The sequence below is a fragment of the Pholis gunnellus genome, assembly GCF_910591455.1.
Source record: "Pholis gunnellus genome assembly, chromosome: 14".
In the NCBI taxonomy this organism is placed as follows: Eukaryota; Metazoa; Chordata; class Actinopteri; order Perciformes; family Pholidae; genus Pholis; species Pholis gunnellus.
The window spans coordinates 14,277,329-14,293,275 of record NC_136541.1 but is presented as its reverse complement, the minus strand read 5'-3'; the positions used below and the strand labels follow the sequence as shown (position 1 = coordinate 14,293,275).

Here is a 15,947-nt window from a genome sequence, read left to right as displayed (position 1 = left end):
TAAGCTATTTAGCCTTTTACATTTAATTAAGCAGTCTGATCCCATTGATATTTTTTGGGGGGGAATTTACGATGGATATCACGAGGAAAGAACACACCAACGCTCGTGACAAGTTGTGTTCTTCCACAAGGTGTTTATTGTTTTTATTAACACTGATTATAATCGGCACTAAAATGAGGCACAAACGCATTAGTTTGAGCTTGTGTCATACTTCCTTTCCCTTTAGGAACCCCACTCCACATCCATTGGCTCCGAAGCTGAGGTTCTTAGTCACTTTGTTGATTGACAGAAAAATAATTGGCAACAATTTTTATAATCAGTATTTTTCCAGCAAAAAGGCCTAACGATCCCTGGTTCTGGCTTCTCAAATCAAAGCCCCCCCCCCTTCATAAGATAGTCAATTGATTATATTTTAGACAAAACAAGCAGCTTGACTTTCTGACATTTTAGTAACCCAATATTAGTGGACGATGAAAAATAATCGTTACATTCAACTAAAAGCTTTACCACGCCACTAACCAATCAAAGCGTCGGTTTACCTTCTAATATGGCTTAAGTTGCTTCTGATTGATGCTGAGGCCAACACCAGAGTGGCTCTTGCTTAGCTGGGATTTCGGAGTTATATTTATCCCGTGTAAACCCCCTCGGGGAATGGCAATCTGTAGGTCTGATTTCACTGATCTGTCACCTTCCTCCTCACCACTGGCTGCTTGAGCCTGGTCAGCTCTACTCAAATGGTTCAACGCTGTCCAGAGCCATAGAGAAATCAATCCTGATGGCAGTCATCAACATGATTGGTTAGATACCTGCACAGTCAATACACGTACGGTGAGTTCCCTGTTCACTACTAGCTCCTACTTATTTTCTAATAAACAGTACAGCAGTTATACAGACATATCTGTTACAAATCCACATTTCAGTAAATGGACATTTATTGTGAACACTGAAGCATATAATGACAGGAATCAAATATCAGTTATAGCACAGTGAGATGCAGACAAACTACACAGAAGATTGTGCACTAAGACAGAACTGTTATAGTGTACAGTATAGTTGAGAATGCAAAGTCAAGCTCTGAAAAGAACAAAATGGAAACACAAACTGAAGAGTGAAATCATTCTGGAAGTCAGGCGATGTGAGCCTACATGTTTCACGTTGTTACATTTAAATGGTATAAAACAGGTGATCAATTATTTAAAGAAAGATTTCTTTTTCTCTCACTCATATTAAACCTCAAATGTAATAGATAGTCTAATCTTTCTACATGTCACACAAATTAAAAGGTTTCTGCAACACAGTCCATTCCACAACCGAGCAGAGACGCGATAGCTGCAGAAAACAGCTTTTAAGTTATGATAAACTAAAAACAAGTACAAACAAAAACAGTCCTCTACTTCAGTAATATGGTCTCCGTGGGTTATTCTGTGGAAACAGAAAAGAAACACTTGATAAATTAAAATGAATGGATCAGCAGCACAGTAATGGAAGAACGAAGAAGTTCTAAGTTTCTAAAAATAACTACATTATTAACACAACGAGTGTGGATTTCTACATGCTATTACACATTACATTTACAGAATATTGTTACAACAAACGGAAAACAATATGAAACGGAAGTTACCAGTGGGTTGGGCCTGAAGCGGTAAGCAAGCATCATCCTCTTTCTAAAAGCATCGTACTCATCATCACTCTTTGAGAGCTCAGCGGGACGGTCCACTCCGAACCCTGCTCCGTTCATAGCGGTAATTCCCCTAGAGCGAGACAGAGAAGGGCACTCAAAATGTGGTAATCTCAGTCTATCTGGATAAAGCAAAACCATTAAAATATCGCCCTTTCCCACAGAGGATATTTGAACATGTCACAGTAGAAAAGGCACAGGTGTAAATAATAAAATTAATGAATAATCCGATGTACAGGCCGGCCCACTGGCACGGCTCACTTGATGAAAAAAAGAGCTGTCGTTAATGGAATTAGTAACACCTGCGCATTTCCTGCCATGACAAGTCAAAATGTTGGCTGTGGAAAAAAGGTCTGTTCAGGTGTAAATGCCATCAATGGCGCACACACACACACACACACACACACACACACACACACACACACACACACACACACACACACACACACACACACACACACACACACACACACACACACACACACACACACACACACACACACACACACACACACACACACACACACACACACACACAAACACGCAAAGCTAGCTAACAATAGTTGGTGGAAATATTAATTCAACTGTTGAATTACAGATTCCCTGAATGTTAAGAAAACGCAATGAAAGGCAAATGTAGTGAAGATGAACGCTCACTTGTTGACAGGACCCTTGATGCCCTGTCCGTCACTGCCCAGGCCTTCTCCTTCCTTCCAGCCCATCTTCATGAGCATTCGGAAACCAAGATTCTCCACCGTCAACTTAAACTCTTTGTATTCCGTGTAGTCTGGGTCCCGGCCCTCCTGCAAGTCAACAAGACTGCGAGTGTTCATTCATGCCATAACACACTGACGTGGTGCACCGAGAAGGGGAGATTATTTCAAACTAATTCAGCATGAGGCGAGTCAGGATCTACTATTATTTAGTTGGTTTAACTGGAATATAATGAACACTGTCATCTGGAGAAAAGGGCGTCTATTGCCACAGTGCCTCTGACCTGGATAAGCAACTTGAAAACAGAGGCATGGATGGATGATTACAATCCTGTTTACAGACATTTCCAACTGACCCTGGCCCTACTAAACTGTGTACGTGCTTCTTGTGGAGACGCAGACATTTAAAGGGCAAACAGCTTCCACAAATTACACGTGAAACACGTTTTACAGTACGCTGAAGAGATCCTGCAGCGAATAGGATTTTCTCTGTACACATCACACACTCAAAGCATTTAGTAACCTGTGGGATGTCTGAAAAACAATTATTGACATTAGCTGCCTCTTTCTGACTCATAAAGGAGTCGTCTTCATTCACCTCTAAAGCTGAAACTAATGGAGGAGGGAAACCATCGCTCCTTCCCCGTTAGGCTGGAGAACAAGTGAATTCAGAGGCAAACAAACCTTGAGTGCCTTGAAGGTCTCCATGAACTTATCCAGCTCCTCCGGGGGCAGGAAGTCACCAATAAAATGTTTCCCTTTACCCATATCTGTCAGAGATTCAGCCCACTCTGGAAAAGTACAGACAAGACGTTTATTTATCATGCGATCACGAAAACCATACAAGAACTGATTATCAAGCACCGGCAGCTGCTAGTGTTGCAGAAGCAAGGCCAATACTCCACACTGATGGTGAACCTCACCGCGGGTCTTCTCCATTTCCATATGTCGGAGACGATGCTCCCAGGTGCCCGCCTGCTGGTCCACCTCTTCATCGCTGTCATATTCATGTTGGTGGTCTCTAATGGCCTTCTCCCACATCACCTGCATCTCTGCCATCGCACGCTTGTGCTTCATGATCATGTCGTACATCTCTTGCATCTACAGAACGTGTGAGAAAACATTACACACACACACACACACACACACACACACACACACACACACACACACACACACACACACACACACACACACACACACACACACACACACACACACACACACACACACACACACAGCAAAACATTACACACACAGTGATGCTGAAAGTAGATTACAGGACCTAATAATCCTTAGTTTAGGGTGCGTTCAACCCGAGTCATCAAAGTGCCTTTTGACTATTCTAAAAAACAGCAAATTAAATATTTTTGGGGTGGGTGGACTTTAGGTATAGTTAAAAATTGCAGTTGTGCAATTTTTCCTTAATAAATATGTTTAGTTGGCACTTTCGTACCTCTTGTTGTTCTTTGATTTGTTTCTTCTGATCCTCGGATAGTTCCGTCACTCCTACCAGACCAAGAGGCTTCCCCTTCTTATAACCAAGAGTTCTCAGATCCTGGACTGAAAAAAAACGTTGCCACAAACTTATATATTCATGAATTAATCATTGGATCGGCCGATAGTGTGCCCAGAAGAGCCCATTTTATCAATACCTATAATGATCGCAGTACAAATTTCTTGACAATAATTACATTATCTTACAAAATGCATATATTAGCATGTATGTGCTGGAAAAGAATAGACAACGGTATCGGTGCCAAAAACACATTGACACCACACCAAGTCTTATGTTAATTACTTTCATTCCCCAAAAGAACTAAATGTGTGAGCACACACATATTTACAGCAAGTAAACAACTTTAAGTACCGGAGAGAGAGGGCGTGTTGGGTTCTGGAACATGAAACTCCGGAGGAGCGACGATGGGAGGAATGTGCATCTCCACTTTGTCATCCTCAGACCCCCACCTACTCTTTCTCTTCCGCTTGACAGGCGGAGTTTCAGCCTCGGGGTTCAGTGGTGGAGGGATTACTGATAATGCTGGCGCGGCTGGTCGCCGAGGGTCCGTCCAGGATTTCTCTGCTGGAGGTGAGGAGCTCTGGGAGGCTGCGGCCCGATACTGCCGTACTTTCTCTTTGTAGAAGCGGTGGGCTGGACTTTGGTGGTCATATAAAAAACTGAGAAGCGGGAGGGGGGGGGCGGGGGGTCAGTAGATATTTTGTGTAAAACCAGGCTTTAATAGTGTAAATAAACAGAGTGACACATATACAGCGACTGACCTGAAGGCAGGGTTGTCTCGGTTTCGCTCAGCAGCAATGGCTTCCACCTCGGGGCCACTCTCGGCCACAAACCTGGCCAGCTTCTCAGCCATCTGCTGGGTTTCCGGGTCCACTGGGGGGGAGACTTTAAGCAGCCTATCAGTACTGGGACTCAATTCAAACTCTACTACTGTACCGTACTCAACTGGCCCTCACACACCACCAGTCTAGAGCTAATAGGGGATAAGAAGAGGAAGGAGGGGCAAGGGGGACAGGGGTGGTGAATGGGGAACTGTATGGATGCGAGGCTTTCACTGTCACAAAGTCAGACCACGTGAAGCCCAGAGAGGCTCCACCATATACACCGTGAAACTTCTATCTGCAGGTACAGTGCTGTGCACACGTCAAGACTAGAACATGTACCCCAACCTTCAAAATTCTTAATATGATTCAAATAGGCACGACATAGGGGTGAACAATATGGATATTTATAGTGCGCATCACAATTTACTGGCTAGAGTGTAGATCAATCCAAAAACAAATATGGTTTAGTTCAAACACAGGAGAATGAGGGAAAAACTAAAGAAGCAGTTTGACGGTGAACCAAATAAGTACCGTGACGAAAAATAGTTTTATACCAATGCAGTCAGGTGAACGTGTCCAGTTAACAGGGAGAGTTGAATCGGTCCTGCTGTGTTACGTCAGCAGTAAATCATATATTCTAGTTCATCTGAACTGGTCAGTTGTAGGGGAAATGACTGTATTACAGTAACCGTGCGTGAAACAATCTAATGTATCTGTGAGGGAAGGACTTGGGAGTGGATGCATACACGTACGTTTAGGCTAGCACAACACATCATAATGTTTATAGGCGTCCCTGTGAAGGCATATGGTGAAAACTGGTAATGAAACGGACAATGTTGTATTGACCGGAGTGTGAGAAGAGGCAATCTTACCATTATCTGACGTATTCTCAGGTCTTAGCGAATCCTTTCTCAAAACGGCAACTCTGTTTTTGAAGTAGAGATACTCCATGGTGCTCCTGTCGTATAAAAATCTGAAAGGCAAGGATAGCATTCGAAATGAGATGAGTTTGTAAGAATACGGCAAAAGTAAATACATCTGGATGAGCTACATTGTGCGTCAAACGTACGAGAAAACGGGATTGTCCTTGTAGTCCTCCTTGGCTTTTCTCTCCAGCTCAGCTCCTCCCTCCGCCACAAAGGAAGCCATCTTGTCGATAATGAGTCGGATGTCTGAATCCTCTGGGGGAGAGACTTTAAGCAGGCTATGAGTACATTTACTCTAAGGGCACCTATGTCAAAATGCCAATCACAAGGCACCGGAGTGTGCCGACGATGCACTGAAAAGTCCGAGCCGCGGAGTTGTCCAGAGATACACTGGAAAACACAGGCCTCTGAATTACCTTTCATCTCTAAGAATCTGGAGTAATCGTCCTCTTCTTCCTCATCTTCATCGTCTGGAGAACAGAACACGCTCGGCCTCTGGCTGAGAACGGGATTCTTCTTGGAGTGCGAGTAGTTCTTGAACTGACTGAGCATGCTGCTGACTCCGAGGCCGGGCCGCCTGCCAACGAGAATGCTCTTTTTCTGCAGCGCGTTTCCTCCTGGTGGTGAAGTCGAAGCTGCGGGAGATTTGGCATCAGTGGTGGAAGCTAGAAAGAGTATGAAACAGGACACATTTGTAAAAATAGCACAAGCCTTAAGAGGTATTATTCTTTCTGCTAACCAATGTAACTACTTTCCTTAGGTCAGGATGCCCTCTTTAAAAAACCTCCCACAAACCGTGCAGCTGCCAAGGACTAAGAGTAGGCAAAGCTACAAGGTTACGGCTATCGCTCAGTGTTCCAGGGTTGCTCTTGCTGTGTTAAATTCCACTATACAACATCACAGTAATACCTCCTGGTCACTGTGCAGAGCAAAGTACTAACCAGAGCCATTGTTGGGTTTGTCCTTCTGCATCCTGATGAACTGCTGTAAGAAGCTTCCATCATTTACAAACTTGTTTGAGGAAGCTCCTTGAAAACTGGGAGAACTGTTGGGATCAGAATGAATGAAATGGGTTTAAATACTCTTTGTTATAGTTAAAGGCTGATGTTGGGGTCAACGATACTGACCAACAGGACCATTCTCAAATGAAACGATATACATGTGTTGAATGTATGTCCGTCAGTATACTGATACCTTGGAGGCAGGGGTTTGCTCGGGGTTTGTACGTTCACTTTAGCTTGCTCTGCCATTCTGGCCTCAATCTCCCTCTTCTTCTGAGCTATCAGCTTCTCTTGCCGGAGAATATTCATGTTCATCTTGTTTTTCTGTGGCTGGATGGGCTTGGACTTCCATCCTCCACGCCCTAAAACAAGATTAGAAAGGGGAAAATGCAATATAACAAGACAATAAGCATGTAATGCGGCGGAGGAGCTGGCAGTAGAGGGAGCAAAAAGTAAAATTACATTTTCTCAATTAGGTTTCAAGGTTAATTTATTGTCAATCTACAACACAGAGTTGCACACGAAATGCAAGCTGTAGTCCATTTACGATACACAAGAAAAAACAATAACTATATTCTAATGATGGAGTATATTTTCTATTACATTGTTGGATTTTACTAGGGTTCAACTTCTTTAAATGTACACACACACACACACACACACACACACACACACACACACACACACACACACACACACACCATTCTTTGTGTTGCAGAGTAGCATATAAGAAAGCTTAACTTTTAAAAGCTAATAGGAACTGTGGGGTAAAGCAACATTTGTGTAATTCATTTAGGATATTAACGTTACAGTTTGCAGAACTAATGAAACTTGGGTAACGTTATTAGTTAAGTTCCGTAAATATAATACAAATTGTCTTATATATGAACTAACCTTGCTATCTTAGCCGATAGCTAGCTAACGTCTTGCTATTGATCGAGCAAAGGGCTCCTCCGGCTACATGAGCTCGATAGATGAAATGAAGAGCTAACGGCTAACCTGGCTAACTTAAGGCTTCAGCATAACTCAGACAGCTGCTACATGTTCAGCGCTAGCATCACAGTCAAAGTCACAGTAAGGATTTACCTGCATCGCTATGCTCCATGGTCGCAGCAGGAGGAAAAATCTATTTAGAAAAAGACGCACACGGACTACAATAAGGCCAATCGCTGCTACCGAAATAGCTGATTCGTAAGTTAAGTCCACTAGCAAACATCACAACAGGACTTCCGGTTGTTGTTTTTCCAGAATAAAAGCATTATCTCTACTACTGTCGCAAAGCCGTAAGTGCGTGGACTACATCAGAATACCCAATCAGAGGCCAGGACGCACATGCTACAGGTCATAGGCAGAACAATCAACCAGTAAGTCAGGAGCCTCTAGCGATGTCTGGGGCTCATAGCTCCACTATATCCGCTGGGAGGGCTTTGTTACTTCAACTAGCCTGGCAATATGTGCGTGTGTGTGTGTGTGTGTGTGTGTGTGTGTGTGTGTGTGTGTGTGTGTGTGTGTGTGTGTGTGTGTGTGTGTGCTGAGCTCCCTGGCTTTGTCCTTGAGTAGACACAAACTCCCCAAAAGAGAGAACAGGCCTCTCTGTTAATCTACAACCCCAGGGAGAAGACGCAACTCCCATTATCCTGAGGAGGTTAGGACCTGATGCACTAAATTATCAGATGCCTGAGAGTCATGACTGCAGTGCTTTCCCTCGGCTGTTAGGATCATTTGGTGAACTGAATAGGGGAATAAATAATGATGCAACAGAGCATCATCAGACTGCAGTGTTTTCTATGATGACAGCCCAAAAGGAACATTTTGGAGAAAACATGCGTATGGTAGTTTTCCTCACAATGCTGCCCCCAAACTATACTATATAGCCTACACCATTATAATGTTATTCAAACTAGTACATAGCCCTGCAATAAACTTTGTGACGGCCATGATAATCAGTCTTTGTTGACATGTGCAGTGGTGTTGTATTCAAGAATTTAGAGAGATGTTTCAAATGTCCTGTCCCCATCATTGTAGGACCTTGATCAGGGCTGGGCAAAACATACTCATGACATCTTCAGTTTCAAAACGAAAATATAATTTATTGCACGTGTATTATATTGCTTTGCATCACATTTTAAAACTCAGAGCTAATATTTGCAGCACAGTCTGCAGAAACCCGACTGTGTGCACTGTATTCTCAAGATCTTAGCATGAATATCTGAAAATGAGGGCTGGGGTCCATATTTTAGTGTGTTATTAACGATTATGGAAAGTACCGACATCATTGGAAGAGCAATGATAGAAAGACTGTACAGCGTCCAATTTATTATTTAAATTTTAACCAATTATTGTATTCTATATTACTTATTCTGCTCAACATAATATATCTAGCCTCAGTTATACAACTAGGATTTTATGTAAATAAATAATTTTACATGCCACATAACAAGTGATAAATTAATAGAATTTCCCCAAATTTGTTTTGTATATTTGTATGTTTATTACATTTGTGTAGCATGGCTACAACTTCCCTTTCATTGTGCAGCCCTGTGTTGTAAAATGTCAAATTAAAGAACCTTTCGCTTTTTCGTTTTAATTTGAAAGTAAATATTAAACCGGAAGTCCTCTTCTTTACCATTTTTTCCAGCTGCCACTTGTCTCTCCTGTTGCAAAAGTCAGGTTTTATTGTCCCTCGTTGCTTCCCGTCCGTGTCGTACGAACTGGTCTGCTTAGAAATGGCTGAAGCTCCACCACGGCCCTGCCGGTTTTTTTGTCACCAGTGTTCAGCAGAGATTAGTCCGCGTTTACCGGTAAGGACCCAAGAGACACATTTGCCTCCTTGAAGAATGAGAATGAAGAATGAGTTTGGTCTTAGTGTGGTTGTATATGTATTTTGTGGCTCACACCTAGTCACGTCGACCCATTGCTGCCGTGTAGCTAACGTTACGCTAGTTAGCTAGTTAGCCACATACACAACAACGGTCCAGAGTGACGGTCAAATGGTAGTAACACTCACGTTATGCTCTTGTGTTGTAGACATAACATTTGAGCTTCATGGCGGCATAATAAACAGCAGCTAGCTTAGGTCAAGGTTTCATAGTGAGGCGTTTAACGCCAGCAAGCTGGCTAACAGGAGAAAGCTAAGGATCACTATCTGTCCAGGGGCTTAAGGCACGTTTTCATTTAAAGATTTCCAATCAGCTAATATAAAAACGCTTAATGTAAATGTATTTTCCACAATAATTGCCGTTAGCTTATTGTGGTAACACCTCAAAGAGCAGGGACACTTTCACAACATCTATCCGAAGCCAGTCTCAATCAGTGTTGTATTATCGGTGCACTTGCCTGCCACAGCAGTCTGTCGGTGGCTATTCATGGGAAGCTTCTTGAATGTTACAGTAACGGTTATTTATTGACAGCTGCTTACCTGTGTGACACGTGCTACAGCGTAACGTGACTCTGGAGAGTATAGACTCATTGGAAGTGCTCACAATGTGTTACAGTATGTAAAGTTAACATGTTGGATGATACTGATTACATGAATGGTTTACATCAATATTGGGAACATAGTCTGCACTTCAGAGAGTTTGACATTTTTAGACATCAGATATTGGGTTGAAGTGCACCTTGCTAACACCCATGCAGTCTATTACAAGCCTTGTAAAAAATCCAACTTGTATGAAGGTTATAGTGTTCAGTTTTAAGTGTCTATGATCATTTTGGAAACAAACTGTTTTCTGATGCTGTTAAATTGTATTTCTACTACTTAGTCCCCCCCAATTTATATGGTGTTCGACCAAATATAAACATTTCTCAGAATAACGCAATAAAACGATTCAAAAGCAGCATGCAGCCTCCAAAATGACCGTGAAGTTGAATCATCACCTTTACTAACACTCTAAACTGCTTTTACAACGCTCATAAGGGTAGGATTTGTTGCTGAGCAATGATTCTAGCTATGTGTACATAATAAACAGATACCTGTGTATATGTTGTGGTGTATACTAGATATTCACCTTTTATATCTTCACTGTAGGACTACACCTGTCCACGCTGTGATTCTGGTTTCATCGAGGAACTGGCCGAGGAACAAAGGTATGGAGGATTGTTCTGTTTTTTTACTCTCATGAATTTGATTAATTTGATGTTTAAGTGTATTTTCAAGTCTTAACTTTTCACTTTCTTCACCACTGTATTTGTGCAGTACTGAAAATGGTTCTGTGTCATCGACCTCCACCAGTGATCATAACCGGCAAGCCTTTGAGGTCAGTGTGATGTGTTGAATCAGTTGGTTTCAGGATACATTTTGCACCCGGCGCCGTGATTTGACGTTGCCTCTTGTCTTTTCTACTAGAACGTGGATCACCAGCACTTGTTCACGTTTCCCTCCGGGTACGGTCCGTTTGCCCTCGGGATCTTTGACGAGAACTTCGACCTCCGAATGCGGCTACCCACAGAAGACAACCGCGACGCGGAGAACAGGAGAGAAAGGGAAATGGCATCACGACAACGATACAGTGCGCGGCAACCCCGCGGCCGGCATGTTCCTCGACGGCAGGGTACGCGTCACGAAGGAGTGCCCACACTAGAAGGGTGAGACTTGTTCACCAGCAGAGTGTGTTGAAGGTTGCTTCACATGTTGTTATGTAAAAAAAAACACTTGAACAATATTATGTTTAGATACATTTTAATATGATTTTTGCGTAACTAAAGGGACCTGTTATACATATTAGTATACACATATTACCTCATTCAAAAGGTATAAAACACAAAATATCTAGTATTACCAAAGAGCCACTATTCCTGTAAATACCAAACAGCAGATATTTAGGATTACCATTTGTATTAATATATATTTACGACCATAAAACTATTCATATTTACAGAAAATTCCCATTTGTGCAATTAGTTTGATTCATTGGAAGTGTTTTTCTTCCGGATACAGAATTATCCAGCAGTTAGTAAATGGAATCATAGCACCTACAGCCATGCCAAATATGGGGATGGGACCGTGGTGAGTACAAGAAACTGATGCACGTGTGTGTACTTGTTTCATATCACCAAGTAAAGTTATCATTTTTTTGTTGTTGTTGTTGTTGACTACCTTCTTGTCGTGCAGGGGAATGCTCCATTCCAATCCAATGGACTACGCCTGGGGGGCCAATGGTCTTGATGCTATCATTACACAGGTATAGAAAGTGTTACTTTTATATGGCAGGCGGCTACATTGTCCCAAGAGCCTTTTAGAATAGCGCCACAGGAATTGTGCTATTTACAAAATCATAATACATAATTCATAGTATATTTCTATGGTATAAGCAATATAATGACACCAGGATACAATGTCCTAAAAATGTGTTTTCTACATTTTAAATAAGTGTCATTTTTGTAGTATTGAGTATATATGGATGGTACCCTGTGAATAATTCATCCTTTAAATCAGACATGTAGTTAAGCTAGATATTAGAAGTGAATGTCTAAAAGTTGTAATTTACAGAACAGCCGTGTTGTCCTGCAGATGATCCCACAGACATTTATTGGGTTTCTGTTCTGTTTCACTTGTAGTTATTGAACCAGTTTGAAAACACGGGTCCGCCTCCTGCAGACAGAGAAAGGATCAAGAGTTTACCCACCGTCACCATCACAGAACAACATGTGGGTAAGTCCACGTCTCTCTCTCTCTTGGATCACATCTGGCGTTAACATGCGTGTTTGCTGATCCGATCACAAGAGGACCGCTCCGCGTTCTTGTCAGTCTGTTGTGACCACTTGTGATCGGATCTCACTTCCCCACTCTGTAAGAAAATGAACACTTGCACCCTTTCCGATTGCAAAGACCAAATGCGTTATTGTTTTTAACAGGAGAAGTGATAAACCTAGAGCGAAATAAAGGAAGAAGAAATCAAAACAATATAGACTGGTCGTGTTCCAGGCAAACCAAAGACAAGTCAAGACATTTGACTTACTTGTAATATATCTCTATCCATCCTGTATCCTCCATCCATTTAGCTTGATTTCTAAAATGGAGCCTTTGGCTCGCAAATGAGTGCGCACTTCCGCTACCGCAGAGGACGTCTGGTGAGGAGGTCCTTCACTGAGGCCCCAGGACACACTCGTGTCCACACTGCTAAAATAATGTGGCTGCATCCAAACGTGGTCTGAGCGATCTTAAGCCCTGTTCAGACCTGGCATTAACATGCGTCTTGTGTGATAAGATCACAAGTGGACCGCTCTAAGTATCCCGGTTCACACCTGGCATTAGAATGTGTCGCCACATGCGTCTCGAGACTCTGTATGCAAATAAACATGTAACCTACATCATTTCCACTTGTTTTTAACCGCTGAGAGAGCGCAGTAGACCAGTAATATACTACAGATTTGTGAATTCCGGTACATTTTATGAACCTACAAATACCTGCAAGGTTGTTTACCGGCAGGTCCCAGGGGACCCGCGTATAGAACACTCACACATCACCAAAAAGCTATTTAGCAAAATAACTACATACGCTTTTTTGTTAAGTTGCCAGTTGAGTAGGCGGTCCTTCAGTGTGACTCAGGATTCATTGGCCTACATGCTGCTAAAAGAATGGCGCTACATGCGTCACAGACCACCTCCGAATGTGGTCTGAGCGATCACGTCTCAGTGCGTCCTCGAGGCGTCATGGGTGCATTCACACCTGCAGTTTAAAGCTGTGCGTCTTGGATGATCCGATGTGAACGGGGCCTGTCCTGACAGTTACTCACTCAGACAATGTTGTGCTATCATCACAGACGTATGCAGGAAGATTCCTGCGTATTCTTGTTGGGGGGGGGGGAGTGAAGCAACACTGCCTCAACTCAAATAAACAGAATTGGTGTGACGACTATTGTCATTGCAGCTGACGCATGTGACCGAGGTTCTGTAACACACGGACAGACCGACAGACTGTGTTGTTTTCTGTTTGTGCAGGTGCTGGTTTAGAGTGTCCTGTGTGCAAAGAAGACTACAGCGTCGAGGAGAATGTTAGACAACTGCCGTGCAATCACTTGTTTCACAATGACTGTATAATACCGTGGCTGGAACAGGTATGTAAATCTAATACCTACCGTATTACGGATGTCCCAAACACATTAACACATTGTGCTTTGTAAAAACGTGTGAGAAACGCACTGCAGTGTGAGCAAGTGAACTGCAAAACGACATCAAACTGATGACTCTGTTTTTGAGACATACCTGTGGTGCTCCTCTTCAGTACTGTTACACTGTACAATTGAACAGCTTAGGACACAATTGTTTGTATCCAACCAGTCATGTGTGTGTGTTTGATGTATAGAAAAAGGGAATTTGTCCTTGTTTCCTACAGCACGATACATGTCCTGTGTGCAGGAAGAGTCTAAGCGGACAGAACACAGCCACAGACCCGCCGGGGTTATCGGGAATGACCTTCTCTCCCTCGTCCTCCTCCTCTTCCTCCCCCAGCTCACCTAGCAATGAGAATGCTGCCAGAAACTCCTAGATGTTCACCGTCGCCTCACATCTGAAAAGAAACCTCACCGACGAACGAGAACCAGCGCCTCTCAGCCGAGACCAGGACAGTAGTCCGTCTCAATGCCAGGGGACAATATGAGTCGAGTTGAACTGTGAAATCTGTTGCAGATTTGAAGTCGTCATTCCTTCCTCTGTGCTGAACGGACAGCGGGTCCAGCTCGGAGGACTTGAGGAGGTGGGACTGGGCAGTGTTGAAAGAGGATCCAGAAAGGCTGCGAGGAGTAATACTAAGAGAGAGATTGTGACCAGAACTGACGTGAGCTCAGTTTTGAGCCGGAGTGGACTGCTTTTTGATGGAGACATGCGTTTGCCACAAGGCTGGGGCACATTTTATATTTAAATAACAGAATGCGCTTTTCTTTTTTTTAAAACATAGCCCGTGGTGGTGCAGAGTCCATAGATGTGTAGATAGAGAATTCATTTTGAATGGTCAGCCACTGTACAGCTGGAGGATCAAACTAAAACCTTAGTGTGTTCATCTGATTCCTATTTATTTGCACCTTCTTTTATTTTATTTTTTATTTTGCACACAATTCTGTTGAGAATGTGAATTTGGGTAAACTACTGAACAACAACAAAAAGACTTCACATCTTTTGCATTGAATAAGTCCTTTAAGACTTGTTTATCTGTTTTTATTAGATTCTCTTTCTATCGGAGATTGATTCAGTGAGTTTGCATCCTGACGAGGTGAAGATCCTCACAGCTCATCAGTGGACACATTTTTATTCCTAAAGTGAAAATATTCACCAACCTACTTACAAAACTCAAATTGAGGATTGTAACTGAAAAAAAGAGGACACATAAAAACGGCATGGGAATATCTTACCTCTGTGAAACCGGACAAATGGGTTTCACAAAACAAGTGTTTTATTTACAGATTTTTCGTACCGTCGCAATAAAGTACTAAAACAAACACATTTGAAGTTCCTGCTGATGATGAACATTTTCACAATCGTATCCTACCTGTGCTGTTGTTTAATGTAACACATTTTATGACGCTTCAAGGTCAATCAAACCCCAATTGTCGATCAGGATAAAAGTCCCCACTGGGAATTTTTTTATGTTTTAATGCTTTTAAACATTGAATAAAGAGTTAATGTGGCTCTTTTAAAACTGATCAACAGAAAAATACCCTTTTTAAAAATGGTGAAAGCAGATGGTTACAAAGATATCTAAATTACATAATATAGAATACTTGTTTATATTCAGCCCCTTTAAGGACGCACCTCAGTCCCCACTGGTGCAGCCAATAGATCCTGTTAATTGCAGACATTTTGTCAAGTCTGGCAAATGTATTTGTGGACGTATTTATTTTTTCTTTAAATCCTCCTGTGGACAGGTGTTGTAAATTAACCTTTTGCTACAAACTCTAAACATAATGCATCTGGTATTTAGGCATAAATGTTACAATACTAAAATACTGTGATGTCCATATAAAATAAATCACACTCCACATGGCAAGTACATTAACAAATCACAAAAAACATGAAAAATTAATTTTAATTAATGTTGATAAACTAACTCGGACCAGGAATTTATTTTTAGCAATAATTAAAAAACAGGTGGCCGATGAGTCATCAGACCAGAGGTTTACATATTCAAATAAGTACTAATAAGTTGAATTCATGAAGCAAATATGAAATACTGTTTGTTTGGTTTTTAGTGGCTTATTTACGAGACCTTGACAGAGCAAAGGCTGACTTAAAACAAGAGATTCTCAATCATCCTCTTTTATTTGGTTCAGAACATTTGTGTCTTTTGTTCCT

At 42.1% G+C, this 15,947-nt stretch overlaps 2 protein-coding genes across 3 annotated transcripts; one reads left to right on the top strand and one right to left on the bottom strand.

The window, feature by feature from the left end:
* Positions 1-303: 303 nt before the first annotated feature.
* sugp1 (SURP and G patch domain containing 1) lies at positions 304-7,878 on the bottom strand. Its single transcript, XM_079172507.1, has 14 exons — positions 7,748-7,878; positions 6,855-7,023; positions 6,602-6,705; positions 6,077-6,325; positions 5,804-5,927; positions 5,607-5,707; positions 4,672-4,795; positions 4,262-4,569; positions 3,848-3,954; positions 3,315-3,492; positions 3,076-3,182; positions 2,336-2,481; positions 1,622-1,751; positions 304-1,422 (listed from the first exon to the last, which is right to left on the bottom strand). Exons 1-14 carry the CDS (start codon positions 7,764-7,766, stop codon positions 1,396-1,398), a joined length of 1,893 nt encoding a protein of 630 aa, XP_079028633.1. The 5' UTR covers positions 7,767-7,878; the 3' UTR covers positions 304-1,395.
* Positions 7,879-9,367: 1,489 nt separating this feature from the next.
* Positions 9,368-15,069, top strand: rnf126 (ring finger protein 126). 2 transcript variants are annotated; one of them, XM_079173602.1, is made up of 9 exons: positions 9,368-9,462; positions 10,689-10,747; positions 10,857-10,917; positions 11,007-11,245; positions 11,598-11,666; positions 11,772-11,841; positions 12,218-12,311; positions 13,602-13,717; positions 14,019-15,069. In XM_079173602.1, the coding sequence occupies exons 1-9, from the start codon at positions 9,388-9,390 to the stop codon at positions 14,118-14,120; spliced, it is 885 nt and encodes a 294-aa protein (XP_079029728.1). In that variant the 5' UTR covers positions 9,368-9,387; the 3' UTR covers positions 14,121-15,069. The 2 variants fall into 2 exon arrangements, with proteins under 2 accessions (XP_079029728.1, XP_079029727.1); XM_079173601.1 differs by having other exon boundaries at positions 13,996-15,069.
* The last annotated feature ends 878 nt before the right edge of the window (positions 15,070-15,947 follow it).